The sequence below is a fragment of the Pristis pectinata genome, chromosome 35 (assembly GCF_009764475.1).
Source record: "Pristis pectinata isolate sPriPec2 chromosome 35, sPriPec2.1.pri, whole genome shotgun sequence".
NCBI classification, from domain to species: domain Eukaryota; kingdom Metazoa; phylum Chordata; class Chondrichthyes; order Rhinopristiformes; family Pristidae; genus Pristis; species Pristis pectinata.
Window position 1 is genome coordinate 2,084,625 of NC_067439.1, and position 15,825 is coordinate 2,100,449.

Sequence of the window (15,825 nt, forward strand, 5' to 3'; positions counted from 1 at the left end):
TTGTCTGGGTCTGGATCACCTAATTAAAAATATTCAATGTTGGTGATTAGCCTATTTTCAAATTAGTAAAACTCCACCAGGCTTCAATACATCACTGTTTTATATTTCTATTTTTAAATATAATTATATTTCTAAATAGAGATATAATTCCCTCCTACTGCTGGTTATGGAAGATTTTACATTTGTGAGTCGACAGGTTACTTTTCTCAGGTACCTGACCTAACGTGTAAACTTTACCCAATCGAAACCATTTCACCTCTTGTAACGGCAGTTGTTCATTATAGATTTTTTATCAGATTTCTTGCTTATCCATAAAAAAATTATGCAGGACACGAAATATGTTTTAAATTGCAGATGTGGGCAGATTTAATTTGTTTTTACAAAAGATTTTAGTTAACTATAAAGTAAACGAAATTATTTGACTATAAAAAGACTACATCATGTGAAACAGGTAGACTTTACACACACACGTTAACAATTAAACAAATTAAGGTTTGATATAACAAACCTTAATTTATTTAATTGTTGATCTAACTATCCCGCAAAGGACTGGGGAGAACATGAAATAAACGGGATAATTTTCTACCGTGGATTTTTAAATAACAACGAGCTAAGGGCATACGTCCAGAAACTCTCACAGGTCTTTATTGTGACGCAGGAACAAGTTAGTGGCTGAAATAACCTTGAAAGTTTCTCCCCTTCCCCCAACTTGATTTATTTTCTGACCACGTTGGATGAAAGCCAGTATGTTTTAGAGTTGGAGATTAATAAATAATTATGAGAAGGTAAATGGAAAGTTTCTTGCCTCTTCCCCGTGACGTCAGACACAAGGAGTGAGATTACAAAGCCAAGTATCTCCCGTGGAGTGAGGCTGGGCGAGAAAAGCTCCCTGGCTGGTTTGATTGGGTGTCGGGGAGGAGCAGACGGGACTTCGGTTCATAGTCCGCCTCACAGGTTAGGTTCAGGTGTGTTCGCCCATGGCGCTTCTCCGGTTCACTCGCTGCACCTTGTTCCTGGCTGGTCTCTCGGCGATCTCCGGTGTTCCGGCCGATCCCCTTCCTACGAAGGAATGTCTAGGGTCCTACAACACCTCGCAAGGCTTCACCCTGCACCCGGAGAGCTGGGAGAAGGGCGCCGAGTTGTTGGATGTGCGGCGAGTGAACAGTTCCTCGGTGTGTCTCTCTCGCTGCTGCGCCCTGGCGCGGTGTAACCTGGCTCTGATTCAGGAGTCGGGGCCGGGAGGGCTCAGTTGCCTGCTGGTCAACTGCTTCCACGACCAGAAACCCGTCTGCACGCTTCTCTCTAGCCAGGGCTACCAAGCCAGCTTGAAATCGGACTCCGCGCTCAAGAAGGCGACGCTAGCAGGTAAATGTTGTTTACCTCGCCTCTGCCACAGCCCAACGCTGAGTGTCTGCGCACCGGGGGACCGGGCGGCGCAGCGCAGGGGGAAAGTCGCTGCCTCCGAGCTACAGGGACGCGGGTTCGATTCCTGCCAGGGTCGGCAGGTTAACCGGCCGCTGTGAACCCCCACCCTCGGCGGAAGGGATCGGGACATGTCGCCCACGGCGAGCTCTGGGCTGGTGGGGGCGAGTTTCCTGGGCTAATAATTCTAAGAGGAACAAAGGGCTGGAGGCGCGGGCGGCCGCGGCTGCTGGAAGGAACAGGATTGGGTTTTCAAGAGGGAATTCTTGGCGAATAAAGTCTGTGACACGGGAGGCCTTTGGACCCATCGACCCTCTGCTGGCTCACAGCAATCCCGTTCCTTATTCCCTTCCCCGTAACCTCTTTCCCCCACCCACACACGGTGGGTTCCCACCAACTGCCCCCACCCCACCCACACACTGGGGGATCCCACCCCTACCCCACACACTAGGCCAATTGACACACCGACCCCGAAACGTCGCTGGGACGTGGGGGGGGGGGGGGGGTAGAACAGGATCACCCGGGGGAACCCACCCGATCACAGGGAGAACGTGCGAACTCCACACAGACAGCGCCCGAAGTTGGGATCGAACCCGGTTCGCTGGAGCTGGGAGGCAGTGGCTCTGCTTCCTGCGCCCCAAGTCCGGCTTTTGTTATTTTCTGGAAGGCGGGGGAGAGTGTTGAACATTGTCTGAATTGAGATTTGGGGCTGTGACTCCCGCCCAAAGTTCCGGCTTTTGATCGTGTTCCTTGGAGGCGGGTTGGAGCAGTGACCCCAGGGGGAGGTGTGTGGACGGCGGAGAGGGGCAAATGGCTTCCATGGAGGGTTTTCCGTGCGGTGGGGTAGGTGACGATAGCTGGGTGTTGTCCTGTGGCAGTCGTCACATCCAGCGGTGAGCAAGCGGGTGTCACTGCTCAGAGTCCAGGGCAAGGAGTGTGGGCAGAGGCAGGGCCACCAAAGGCGTGAAACATAATCCTGGGAAGATGTCAAAGTCAGTTAATTGTCACGATGCAAGAGCCACTGATTCCTCAATGTTGCTGGACAAAATGATTGTTATTTGGAGCATCTGTGTGTTTGTGTTGGAATAGTTAGTAGTGGAGGCCATTCACCCCTCTAGCCTCTTCTGCCCCTCTTCAGACTGTGCCTAATCTGCATAACCTTGATTTTTTTTGCTCCTTATACCTTGGAAATCAAAAAGCCACTTTGGCCCAGTGAGTCTCCACTGAACATCAAACATCCAGTCTCACTAATCCTATTTTATTCTACCCACATTCCCATCAATTTCCCTCCTGGATTCTACCCCTCGCTAACACACTAGGGGGGCAATCCACAATAACCACTTAACCCACTGACCCTGGACGTCTTTGGGATGTTGGAGGAAACACAAGGCTTTAGAGACAATCCTCCTTTCTCTAAAATAAAATTGCTCCAAATTTTGAAAATTTCAGTTTGGCTTCTACCTGTCCTTCAACATGGATCTGGTGGATTCCCCTCTCGTTTTGGATGGAAAATTGTTTAAGTTTTTAATTCCTGTTGACATAAATTTTAAGATGATTTCCTGCCCTCCATTTCTCCAATGAGGAAGTAGTTTCTCTATTTCTACCCTATGTCCTTTAATTATTCCTTTAGTGAATGCCCATTAGGAGTTTGGTTAAGCTCTAGAAGTTTAATGTTCAATCCAAAGGACAGGTCCCGCTGCAGTGCGACTCCCCCACAGTCCTCCTGGGGTAGGTCGTTCTGCCACCTTCTAGGGTGGGACTATGACCCCTTATCTGAGTGTGTCAGGGTGAACCTTAAATCTCTCTCAACTCCCTCTCATGCATTTGCATTCTTCCTGTAAATGTAGTGTCCATTCAGGGTAACCTAATTTCTTGCGAACATGTCAAAGTCAAGTTTATTGTCAGATGCACAAGTCCATGTGTGCACAAGTGCAATGAAAAACTTACTTGCAGCAGCATCACAGGCACAGAGCATCAGATAAGCAGCATTCGGATAAGATGAGATCTTTATTGTCACATGTACATCGAAACACAGTGAAATACATCTTTGGCGTAGTGATTTTGGGGGCAGCCCGCAAGTGTCGCCACGCTTCCGGTACCAACATAGCGTGCCCACAAGTTCCTAACCTGTACGTCTTTGGAATGTGGGAAGAAACCGGAGCACCCGGAGGAAACCCACACAGACACGGAGAATGTACAAACTCCTTACAGACAGTGGCCGGATTTGAACCCAGGTCGCTGGCGCTGTAAAGCATTATGCTAACCACTATGCTACTGTCACAAGAAAAACACAAATTACACACAATATTTACAAGAACATAATTAGAACAAAAAAAAGTCCATTTTAGTGCAAAGTAATCAAAGTGGTTCTAGTGTTGCTGAACTGTGGTGATTAGGGTTGTGCAGGTTGGTTCAAGAACCAAATGGTCGAAGCTGTTCCTGAACCTGGTGGTGCAGGACTTCAGGCTTCTGTACCTCCTGCCCGATGGGAGCTGTGAGAAGATGGCATAGCCCGGATGGTGGGGGTCTTTGATGGACGTTGCCTTCTTGAGGCAGCACCTCCTGTAGATACTACCGATGGTGGGGAGGGATGTGCCTGTGACGTATTGGGCGGAGTCCACTACTCTCTGCAGCTTCTTATGTTCCTGTGCATTCAAATTGCCGTCCCAGACCGTGATGCAACCAGTCAGGATACTTTCAACAGTACGTCTGTAGAAGTTTGTTGGAGTGTTTGGTGACATGCAGAACCTCCTGAGAAAGTAAGTCCATTGTCTCAGGAACATTGTACTGGTCTTGGTGAGGCTGAGCCCAGATTTCCTGGAAAAACATTGGGGATAATGGAATGTTAACCTTGATCAGCAGGTGATCCAGAATATTCAAAGGGATGAGAGATGAATTAAAGTTGTGTAAAGCTTGACTTTAAAGAGTTGTTCTGTCCTGTGCCTCTACACCTGTGACTTTGGAGGGAGTGCAGTGCTGGTTAACCAGAATTGTACTGTGCAGATCTCAGGGTTTTGTCCTTTTAATATCAAAGAACAAGAAAGAGAGTGTATAAAGTGAATAAAAGATTTCTCCAGGGAGAGGTTACTTCCTCTGAAGGCAATCAGGTTTCTGAACAGTTCATGAACACTACCTCATTGTTCCTTCTTTTTAAAAATAAACAATGTCTTTGCACTCTACTGCTGCGGCAAAACATTAAATTTCACGTCACACAAGTCAGTGAAAATCAGTCTGATTCTGAGTCAAAACTTGAGCCTGGCCGTTGAAGGATGATGTCAGGAAAAACAATCCTTGCAACAGGGTGGAGATGACGGACTGCAGATGCTGGGATCTGGAGCAACGCACAATGCTGGAGGAACTCAGCAGGCCACCAGCATCTGTGGAGGGAAATGGACAGTCTGGGCTGTCCTGATGAAGGGTCTTGACCTGACCTGTTGAGTTTCTCCAGTGTTTTATGTGCTGCTCACATCAGGACAGTGGGGACCTGGAACTTTGTGGCCTGCCCTCCCACCCTACCTGAAATATGATGATGCTGGGGGTCAATTGGGATTTTTTTTGGAGAAAAATATTAAAAGATAAAACAAAATGGAATAGATGGATGAAATGCTGGAAATACACAGCAGGTCAGTCAGCATCTGTGGAAAGAGAAGCAGTTGACATAGTCCCAGACCTGAAATGACAATTTGGGTCAGTAGCATTTCCCAGTTCTGATTTTTAACGAAACGAGAGAGGTGTTGTTGGGATGGAAGTTAGGGGAGATGAAGTACTGAATGGGATGGTGAAGTTGGTGGGAGAAGTAAAGCAACAACAGAGCAGCTGGTTGGAGGAGAAGCCAACCAGTTAGATGAAGTTGTTGAGTTCGGTGAGGTCTGAGGGCTCCAACACACCAGATCAGGAGCTGAGTTGCTGCGTCTTCAGTCTCCACTTCACCAGAGCTGAAGGAACTTCCGGGTATTGTGGTGTGGGAGGTACCAAGGTTCAAACTCCTGGCAGGAGCTGATGTCCACACATTCCTGGTGAAGTTCATCACCATTCTCCATCTGTCCCAGTCTGTATTCTGTCACTGGGCGAGAGGTGTTGCAGAGATTAGTGATTTTAACAAGTGGGATGGTTTTGCGCAGTCGTCCTGTACATTTTACTACTTAATGACCTAAACTTTAGACACGCAGAGGAGCGCTTGCCACCCACGCACGCACTTGGAGGTTTGGCCCAATCCCCACCTCAGCTGTGCAGTCAAATGAGAGAACACAATCCAGCAAGACTAGTTTGGTCAGGAGGAGGCCATTTGGCCCCTTGTCTGTTCCTCCTTTCAATAAGATGGCTGATGAACATTTCCCAAACTGATCCAAAGTCTGCTTCTACCTGAACGTCCTCAGCCTCTGGGGAGAGGATTGCAAAGGTCCGGAACACTATGCCCACCGACCACCACACCCCCCCCCCCCCAAAAAAAAACCTCTCTAGTCTCTTTCTGCCAATCAGAATCTAAAACAAAAGTACACAATGCCAGAAGTTGAGTATGGGGAGAGAAGAGTTGACATTTCAGGTTGACGACCCTGGTGACTTCTCTCCTGTAGATGCTGCCTGATTTGCTGAGTATTTGTCATTTTTTGTTCCGACTTCTTGGATGTCTTTGCCTCACTGAGGTTGCTCCACGTTCTTCTAAGTTTCCATACTCCTCTCCGATAGTCCACTGCTACAACTTGCCCTCTCCTTCGAACATCAATCCAGTGAATCTAAACTGCAATGGCTCCCTAAACAAGTGCATCCTTTGTTTGGGACAGGTTTCCAGAGTTGTGCCCAGTACAAAGTGTGATTGCGACAAAGTCCATGACTAGACAGAAAAGAATTCCCTATTCTTGTAGTCCAGTCCTCTTGTGATAAAGGGCTGCGTGTAACTTGTCTCCCTAAATGCTTGCTATATGCATGTTTGTTTCCTGTCTCTCCTAAACCAGATCCTTCTGAATAGCCTTCAATGTTTGCTGACAGCATCAATTTGTATTTAAGCTGAAACTATCAAAGCAAATGTTGCAGTTGATGGGAAATAAGAACAGAAATAGCACACACTTTCACCCACCCTTTCTCTGCATCTTGATGTTTGTGTCCAACTATTTTTAAATGTCACTCGCCTGAAAGAACAATGTTTCTCCCTCATAGACCAAGATTCAACCCTGTTGTTCATGGGCACTTAGATCCATAGTGTTAGAGCGGAAGGAAAGTCAGGTGGGTAACAGGGGTGGGGGAATTGTGGAACTGGTGAGAAACAGAAAACCAGATCATGCAGGGTTTCAAAACAAGGGGAAATGGTTTTTACATTGAAGCATTGTTAAAACAAAGTTGAAGGCTGGAACATTGAGCAAGATGGATCTGATTAGGGTGGCAGTATCGCAGGATGAAACAATGATTTTATTGTTAAATGTTTCTGTTGTTTGCATATCCTTTCTCTGTGAATCATTAATGTTCCTGGAGTTCAGATTCTGTGGTTGCAGCCAACTCTGCCTCATTGTTTCCAACAAACCCCAACAATTGTAGTGGACCACTGGACTGGTGACGAGGGAGTACGCAGGAGGCTGGTTTCAGTAGCCCGCTCCCTTTACCAGTCTAACCCTTGACTACCTCAGTCACAGGCGCACTGTGGCTGTCACCTGTGCATCTACACAGTGCACTGGAACTATTCACAAAGGCTTCTTAAGGGCTTCTTACAGCTGTGACCTCTACCTCACAATGAGATTAGTGACCAGCATCTAGAGCTGGATAGAAGTGGTGTGGAGACCATGGTAACACTGCAATTCAAATCCAAGTGTTAAATCAGGAATAAAAAAATCTAGTCTCAGTAACAGTGAGCAGGAAACCATTGGAGTGTTGTAAAAGCACATTTGGTTGAGGGGAGGAAATCTGGCCTTGTCTGGTGTGTGTGTGACTTGGGACCCACCAGTGTGGTTGACTTGATTGCCTTCTGAAATGGCCCAACAAGCTGCTGTTCGGGGGGTCACTGGGGGCGGGTAATACGTGCTGGCTTTGCCAATAACACTGAGGTCCATGAGAAAACTGAGGGGGTCCCACCATCTGCAGGCCCTTTTCCAAGTTGTGCATCATCCTGACCCGGAAATGTCTTGCTATCCCTCGCACTGTGGGACTAGCTTCACCAGGAGGATGCAACAGTTCACGCCCACCTTCTCGAGAGAGGAGGGATAGGCAATATACGCTGGCATTGTTGGCGATGCCCCAGAATTCTGGTGAATGAATGTTAAATTATAGTGGTGGGGGAGGTTTTTGTTCAGTTCCAGCACTGGTGACCCTTTGTCTTCCTACTTATCTCCCTCCAGCCTGTCCCCAACCTTCACACTCACCTGCCTCTGCATTTTTATGTTCCTTTTATTTTCCTTTGTCTCTGTCTATCATTCACCTGCCGCTGTCTCCCAACTCCTTCACCCCCCCCCCCCCCCCCCATCCCCTCTGTGGTGCAACTTGCCTGTCATCTCTCACCCCTCCTCAGACCACCAGTCACCTGGGGCTCCTGTCTGGCCACTCCCCTCTTTATACCGGCCATCATCTCCCCTCTTGGTCCTGATGCAGAGTTTTGACCCGAAACGTCGACTTCCTCTTCACCGACAACCCCCCCACCCCAGAATCTGCTCGACCTGCTGAGTTCCTCCAGTGGATCGTTTGTTGCTCCAGGCCTTTGTTCAATCCTCCAAACCAATATAATCTGTGCAAAGTAACAGGTTGGGTGCCAGACCAGAGGTTCCAAGGAAAGGGCTGGTGCTGCAGTCAGTCACTAAAGTGCTCTAGGCAATTTCAGAGGGCAAATTCACTATCACACAAGTGCCCTAGTTCTGTCTGCGTGTACATCACGGTAAATCACTCCATGCAAGTTCTCAGAGACCTCTTCTTTTGTTAACATACTGCAAAACTCTTTTTTACTGCTGTGTGTGTTTGTGTACTCACCTCCCCTGTAGGTGTCTGTGTCTGTCAAAGTGCTGTTATTGCAGTACGGGTATTGTGTGGGGTGTCAGTGGTTTGGGGATTTGTGTGCGCACTGAGGGTGGTTCAGCTCCCTTTCCCACTTTGCCTCTTTCCTTCCTACCTGCCTCCTTCACAGCCCAAGTGCAGGTGCATTCCGATTTGCAAATGTCTAGTGTCCCTTTTACCTTCTCCCCTGTTGCCTTGGGTTAACGTCACTTCTGCCTGTCAGTCTGTTGGGCCGTTTAGTGGGGCTGTTCTACTGCACTGTGCCCGTTAGTTCTGCCATCTCTCCTTCGCCCAGTCTCCTTCCTATTTTAATCCTGTATTTTCTTTTGGAACCGATTTTCCACTTTTGGGAGTCTGAGGATTTAAGATCTGAGGACTTCCTCTCCCGTTTTTACAGAATCTTGATTTGTTAACTTGACCAGACCCACAACAGGGATCCCACATCACGAAGAGGCTGCTTAACCAGCTCTGAGTTCTCATGTGGTCCTCCACACCTGCAACTTTTCCTCTTCCACAGTTTATCCCAGTCCCTCTGAACATTCCTGTCAGATCTGCTTCCGATTTCCCCTTCCAGATCAAACCTCACTGAGGGCTGGTGGGGGGGGGGGGGGAATATTCTCACTCCCACCTTTTTGATCACTTCAGTCTGGCATTACCGACCTCCCACCAGAAGCGGTTTCTCATTTGGTCACGATCTTGAACACCTCTACTGAATCTCCCCTAAACCCACACCGACACACAGTCCTGCAGATGCCAGAAATTTGAACTAAACGTGCTGGAAAGAACCAGCAGTCAGGAGAGAGAAATGGACAATGTCCCAGGTCGATGATCTGTCAGAACTGGGAATAGTTGGAGATAACAAATTTTGGAGAGGGGCGAGAGCAGGTTGGGGTCTGGGGACGGGTGGGAAGAAGTCTATGGGGGAGGGGTCAGGAGACTGGGGAGATTAAGGGCAGGCACAGTAGCATAACAGTTAGCATAACACTTTACAGCGCCAGCGACTCGGGTTCAATTCTGGCTGCTGTCTGTAAGGAGTTTGTACGTTCTCCCCGTGTCTGCGTGAGTTTCCTCCGGGTGCTCCGGTTTCCTCCCACATTCCAAAGATGTACGGGTTAGGAAGTTGTGGGCGTGCTATGTTGGTGCTGGAAGCGTGGCGACACTTGCGGGCTGCCCCCAGAACACTCTATACAAAAGGTGCATTTCACTGTGTGTTTCGATGTACCTGTGACTAATAAAGATATCTTAAATGGCCAAAGGGGGTGATGTGGGGATGAAAGAGCAAGTCAGGAAAGTAGAGATGGGTCCAGGGGTGGAAACAGGGAACAGTAGATTGTTATTGAACAGTAATTTCAGGACTGTGACATGTACAGTTGGGGGGTGGGGTGGGGAAGGAGAGGGTGGTGGTGTTAATGATGTTAGCTCAGCAGATTGTGTTGTGGGGTTAAAATCTGTCTGGGTGGGGCTACAAAGTAGAAAGGGGAGTGAACAGATTGGCAGGAATGGTTTTATAGACTCCTAATTAGCTGTGATGCAGGGCGTGGTATAAATGAGAAAACTGGAGGTGCCTGTAACATCGGCAATCCAGTGGTTGTGGGGAACTTTGTGCTGTTAGTGTTAACTTTAATCCACCCACAGACTAGATGAATAAAGGATGAATTTCTGGAATGTAAACAAGATAGATTTCTGGATCAGTAGTTGGGGGAACCAGTGAATTATGTCTGGTGAAATGGTAGTGTAGCGGTTAGTGCGATGCTGTTACAGCGCCAGCGATCGGGGTTCGATTCCTGGCGCTGTCTGTAAGGAGTTTGTATGTTCTCCCATGTCTGTGTGGGTTTCCTCCGGGTGCTCCGGTTTCCTCCCACATTGCAAAGACTTACGGGTAGGTTAATTTGGGTTTAAAATGTGCAGCGTGGACTTGTTGGGCCGGAAGGGCCTGTTACCACACTGTAAATAAAACTTGAATTTAGAAAGGGGGTTAATTAATAAACTTGGAAATCGCTAAGGTGCAAGAGGTGAGTTGGCTGGGGTAGACTGGGAAATGGCATTCAAAGAGTCTGACAGCAGACGGGCAATGGGTGCATTTAAGGAAATAACACACTTTCTGCAACAAATGCACATTCCTTTGAGGGTTAAACACACAGCAGGCAAAGTGGTTCAGTTGTGAATTACCAGAGAAATTAAAGATGGTCGGAAATCTGAGGAAAACTTTACCAGAAATGGCAAATTCTGACTGTAAAAGAGAACCAAGGGTCTGGTGGAAATGAGGGAATAAAGAAAGCAATATTTGTTTCAAAAAAACACAAAGTAATGAAGGTGAAAATGGAAAAATGCCAAGAACCAGATGATCTCTGGTTCTCAGTTTGGGAGGAGGTGGATTTGGAGACTGACGGTAACACAGTTCAGTTTCTAGATTGATTCTTGCCGATGGTGTGGAGCACATATACCCCCCACCCACTGTGTAAGGGGGAGGTGGGGGGCATGGAACCACCATCAGTACTCGGGGGTGGGGAAAATGATGGCTCTATAACAATGTGATATCAAAACACTTTGGAGAATAATATTTGAGCAGAGTCACGGGGACGTGGAAAGGAAATCATTTTTGACTGAACTATTGAAGCTGCTTGATGTTTGGAAAAACTGTGGAATTGAGGGTTATGGGGAGCAGTACCAGAAGAGGGGTTGAAGTCAGAGAGACATCAGCCATGATCATATTGAACAGCAGAGTGGGCTTGAGGGAGCTGGTGGCCTACTCCTCCTATTTTCTTGTGTTATGTACCTAGCAGAAGGATGAGGGAGAAATCACAGATGTGGCATAGTCCCAGGAGGTTGGTGACGAGGTTGGCGCACGAGGAACTGGGGGCAGTAGACTGGTGTGGTTAGCTGAGGGAAAGGAGCAGAAATAAAGTCCTCCTCGGGATGGCAGGTTGTGACTGGAGTGCTACCACACAGATCTGAGCTTAGGGACCCCAACTATTCCCAATCTGTTTCAGATTGTACTTGCTCCAAGTGTGCCGGTGACGCACAGCCTGTGTGGGAGTGGGAGTTAGTGATGAGGCTTTGAGGGGGATGTGGACAGACTGAGTGAGTGGGTGACAACATGTAGATGGAGTCCAATGTGGGGAAGCAGGAATTCCGAGTTTTTAGTTTTAGAAGTTGGGAAATGTTGACATTTGAAGGGACGGGTGTGCAAGGGGATTTGAGTATAGGGTCTGACTATTACATGGGAGCTTGCTGTGACTGCACCTGGAACACTGTGCAGTTTTGGTGTCCTATCCTACAGAGGGAATACAGTGAAGATTCTCCAGACTGATCCTGGCAGTCTGAGGAGCGATTGAGTAGCTCAAGACTCTACACTTGAGTTCCTCCGAGGGGTAAGGAGGGAGAAGATGCAGGAAGGATGCTTCCCTTGGTTGAACAGCCCAGAGCCAGTGGTCACCATCTCTGAATAAGGAGAGGCTGATTGGAACTGAAATGTGGAGAAATCTCTTCGTTGAGGGTGCCGAGCTTTTGGAATTCCCTTCCCCGAAGGGCTTGGTCATCGTTTGCGATCAGGAACAAGATTGCTGGATTTCTGGATGTGAGACACGGTGATGGGACAGGACATTGGCATTTGGGTAAAAGATCAGCCATGTTCTTGAATGGCAGAGCAGGCTTGTTGGGGAGATGACCTGCTCCTGCTCCCTTATGAGGTGCTGTCGCTTTGAACTTGTGTTAAGCTTCAGGGGCCAGAGGTCTGAGAGGGAGTGAGGTGGAATTAAAGTGACAGGTGAATGGAAGGTCGGGAATGCCTGAAGGTGGGTGTTTTGCGAAGTGGTCGCCTAATCAGCACTTGAACTCCTTGATGTAGAGGCAACTATGTCATGGGCAGCAACAACCATGGACTGAAAGAAAAAGTGCATCTCTTTTCCAATCCCATCTTGCTAAGAGGCAGATGCCGGCTGTCTCTGGGGGATGTACTGAGGTGACAACATTTAGTTTGCAGTTTGACTTGAAGGTCACCTGTTGAGTGAGTGTTTCGTAAACATTTCTGGTGTCGCAATAGAACGCCCGCTGTGTGTTCCTCCCATCCCTTGGTTAGTCACTCACTTCCTGCCGAACGTAACAATGCTGCCTCTTCTGTTGTACAACCTGTTTTCGCAGTGATCACCTTAGTTACGCAGCCTGTGGTGTGTAAGGTTAGGTGTTGAAGCTGCTCCAAGCTCTACATAGATGTTTTAACTATGATTACAAGTGACTCTGGGCTATGTTGTTAAACCAGTTTGTGAATTATAAACTTGGTGACTAATCTCTTAAATCACCGTCCCATCTGTTTGTTGTGCAGCTTTCACTGTGTTTGACTGAACCGTCGGTGACTGGTTAGAAGGTTGTTGTCTTTGTTGGGGGTTGGGGTGGGAGGCTTTTCATTCGCTCTTCTTCCCTGCCCTGGACTTGCATTTCTATAGTACTTTTCAGGCAATATGTGCACAAGTGATAAGGTTTTCTGGTCAGTTCTGGTCGCCTCATTATAGGAAGGATGTGGAAGCTTTAGAGAGGGTGCAGAGGAGATTTACCAGGGTGCTGCCTGGATTGGAGAGCATGTCTTATGAGGATAGGTTGATCGAGCTAGGGCATTCCTCTTTGGAGCATAGGAGGATGGGAGGTGACTTGACAGAGGTGTATAAGATGATGAGAGGCATAGATTGAGTGGACAGCCAGCACCTTTTTCCCAGGGCGGCAATGGCCAATACCAGAGGACATCTGTTCAAGGTGAGTGGAGGAAAGTTTAGGGGAGATGTCAGAGGTAGGTTTTTTTTTACACAGTGCTGGGTGCCTGGAATGCACTGTCGGGGCTGGTGGTAGAGGCTGATACAACAGGGACATTTAGAAGACTCTTAGATGGGCACATGGATATAAGCAAAATGGAGGGTTATGGGCTGTGTAGGAGGGAATGGTTACATTGATCATGGAGTAGGTTTATATAGGTCAGCACAACATGGTGGGCCGAATGTTCGATGTTCTAAGCTCCCACCGACAGAAATGACCAGATAATGTGTGTGGCTTTTTTGCCCACTGTTAGTGGAGGGAGAAACATTTCCCCCAGGACACTAGAAGACACTTCCCTGTTCTTCAAGGATCTTCTGTTCCTTTGGAAGAGCAGACAGAGCCTTGGTTTAATGTCTTGCTCAACAGCTGGCACCTCTGACAGTGCAGCACTCTCTCGGTACTGCAGTCGTTAAAGAAATTAAATGCATATTCTTTGGAGTTTAGAAGAATGAGGGGTGATTATATTGAACCATAAAGTCCTTGGGGATCTCAATGACTCCACTAGTGGGAGAACCGTGAACGACAGGCAAAGTCACAAGATTAGGGGGTGGTCATTTAAAACAGGTGGGTAGGAACTTCTCACTGGGTGACTCTCTGGAACTCACCACTCTCAAGGACTCTGGGTCATCGGGGGTATTTAAAACCAGAGTCGTATTGAATGGTAGGACAGGCTTGAGGGGCCGAGTGGCCTACTCTTGCTCCTATTTGTTTCTGTTCGTCACTGAGGCAATAGTTCTCAAGTCTCGAGTGGGATCTTTCAGCCTTGTGTGTGTGTGTCCCAATAAGTTGTTGTTGCTTCCCAACAGCTTGCACACAGTGTGGTCTGATGAAGGAACACAAGGGCTTGGGTTGGGTGTACTGGAGCTGACCTCTTGACTGCTGAGTTTTGCAAATCAGTCTGTGTGCAACTAGCAAAGATCAAGGCCTCGCCTTCACTCCTGCTCCAGGGTTGCTGATGTCAATGGACCTGCCAGTTTTTAAAATCTAACCCTCCTATGAAGTTGTCTTGTGCTGTGATGTTCAGCAACTTTAACCTTTTGTTTCTCAGTGGATTGCACAAGTCCCTCAAAGACTGGTCCATGCCGTGCTGCGTTTCCCAAGTGGTATTACAACACTACAGAACAGACGTGCCAGGAATTTGTTTACGGAGGCTGCCTGGCCAACCTGAACAACTATGACAGTAAAGAAGCCTGCATGAAGACTTGCAATAAAGCCACAGGTTTGTGCTGGCGAGAGGCTGAATTGGTGGCGGGCACTCTTCACCATAGAGCGATACGGCACAGAAACAGGCCCTTCGGCCCAACCGGTCCATGCTGACCAAGATGCTCATCTAAACTAGTCCCGTTTGTCCAGAGCTCCTTGTGGCTCTGTGGTACAGCGGGTAGAACTGCTGCCTCATTGGCTCCAATCATCCGGTCTCAATCCTGACCTCTGGTTCTGAATGTGTGGAGTTTGCACATTCTCCCTGTGACTGTGTTAGGGAACTGGGGGTGTCAGGGAACTAGAGTTGCAGCTGGATGACCTTCGGCTCCTATGGGATAACGAGGAGTTCATAGGCAAGAGCTACAGGGAGGTAGTCACTCTGAAGCTGCAGGAGGCAGGTAGCTAGGTGACTGTCAGGAGAAGGACGGAGAATAGGCAGGTAGTGCAGAGTACCCCTGTGGCCGATCCCCTCAATAACAGGTATACCACTTTGGATACTGTTGGGGGAACATACTCCCCTACCAGGGGAAAGCTGCAGTGACCAGGTCTCTGGCACTGAGCCTGGATGTGTGGCTCATTAGGGAAGGGGGGAGAAGAGGAGAGCGGTAGTGATAGGGGATTCCATAGTAAGGGGGCAGACAGGAGATTCTGTGGATGTGAAAGAGACTCCCAGATGGTATGTTGCCTCCCCAGTGCCAGGGTCAGGGATGTCTTGGATCGGATTCACGGCATTCTGAAGGGGGAGAGTGAACAGTTAGAAGTCGTGGTACATATTGGTACCAATGATGTGGTAGGAAAAGAGATGAGGTCCTGAAGAGGGAATATAGGGAGTTAGGTAGGAAGCTGAAAAGCAGGACCTCAAGGGCAGTAATCTCTGGATTGCTGCCTGTGCCACATGCCAGTGAGGGTAAGAATATGATGATTTGGCAGATGAATGCGTGGCTGAGGAGTTGGTGCAGGGGGTAGGGTTTCAGATTTGATCATTGGGATCTCTTCTGGGGAAGGTACGACCTGTACAAATGGGACGGGTTACACCTGAACTGGAGGGGGACCAATATTCTTGAAGGCAGGTTTTCTGGAAGTGTTGGGGAGGGTTTAAACTAGTTTAGCAGAGGGACGGAAACCCGAGTGATACGTCAGACGTTAGTTCATTTAGTGTACAAGTAGATGCAGAGTGATGAAGGATAGGCAGTTGAAAGGGCAAAATTGCAGTCAGTTAGATGGGCTAAAGTGTGTCTACTTTAATGCGAGAAGTATCAGGAACAAGGATGATGAACTTAGAGCGTGGGCAAGTACATGGAACTATGACATGATGACCATTACAGAGACTTAGCTGTCACAAGGGCAGGAATGGTTCCTGGATATTCTGGGGTTTAGGGACAGGGATGGAGGTAAAAGAAGTGGGGGAGTGGCTTTGCTGATCAGGGA

At 48.1% G+C, this 15,825-nt stretch overlaps 1 protein-coding gene across 1 annotated transcript in view; it reads left to right on the forward strand.

The window, feature by feature from the left end:
* Positions 1–819: 819 nt before the first annotated feature.
* spint2 (serine peptidase inhibitor, Kunitz type, 2) overlaps positions 820–15,825 on the forward strand; it is a 31,102-nt gene continuing 16,096 nt past the window's right edge. The window contains exons 1-2 of the mRNA XM_052044199.1: positions 820–1,365; positions 14,243–14,413. Of these exons, the coding sequence (XP_051900159.1) occupies positions 978–1,365; positions 14,243–14,413 (559 nt within the window). The 5' untranslated portion in view covers positions 820–977. The remainder of the gene's footprint in view (positions 1,366–14,242; positions 14,414–15,825) is intronic.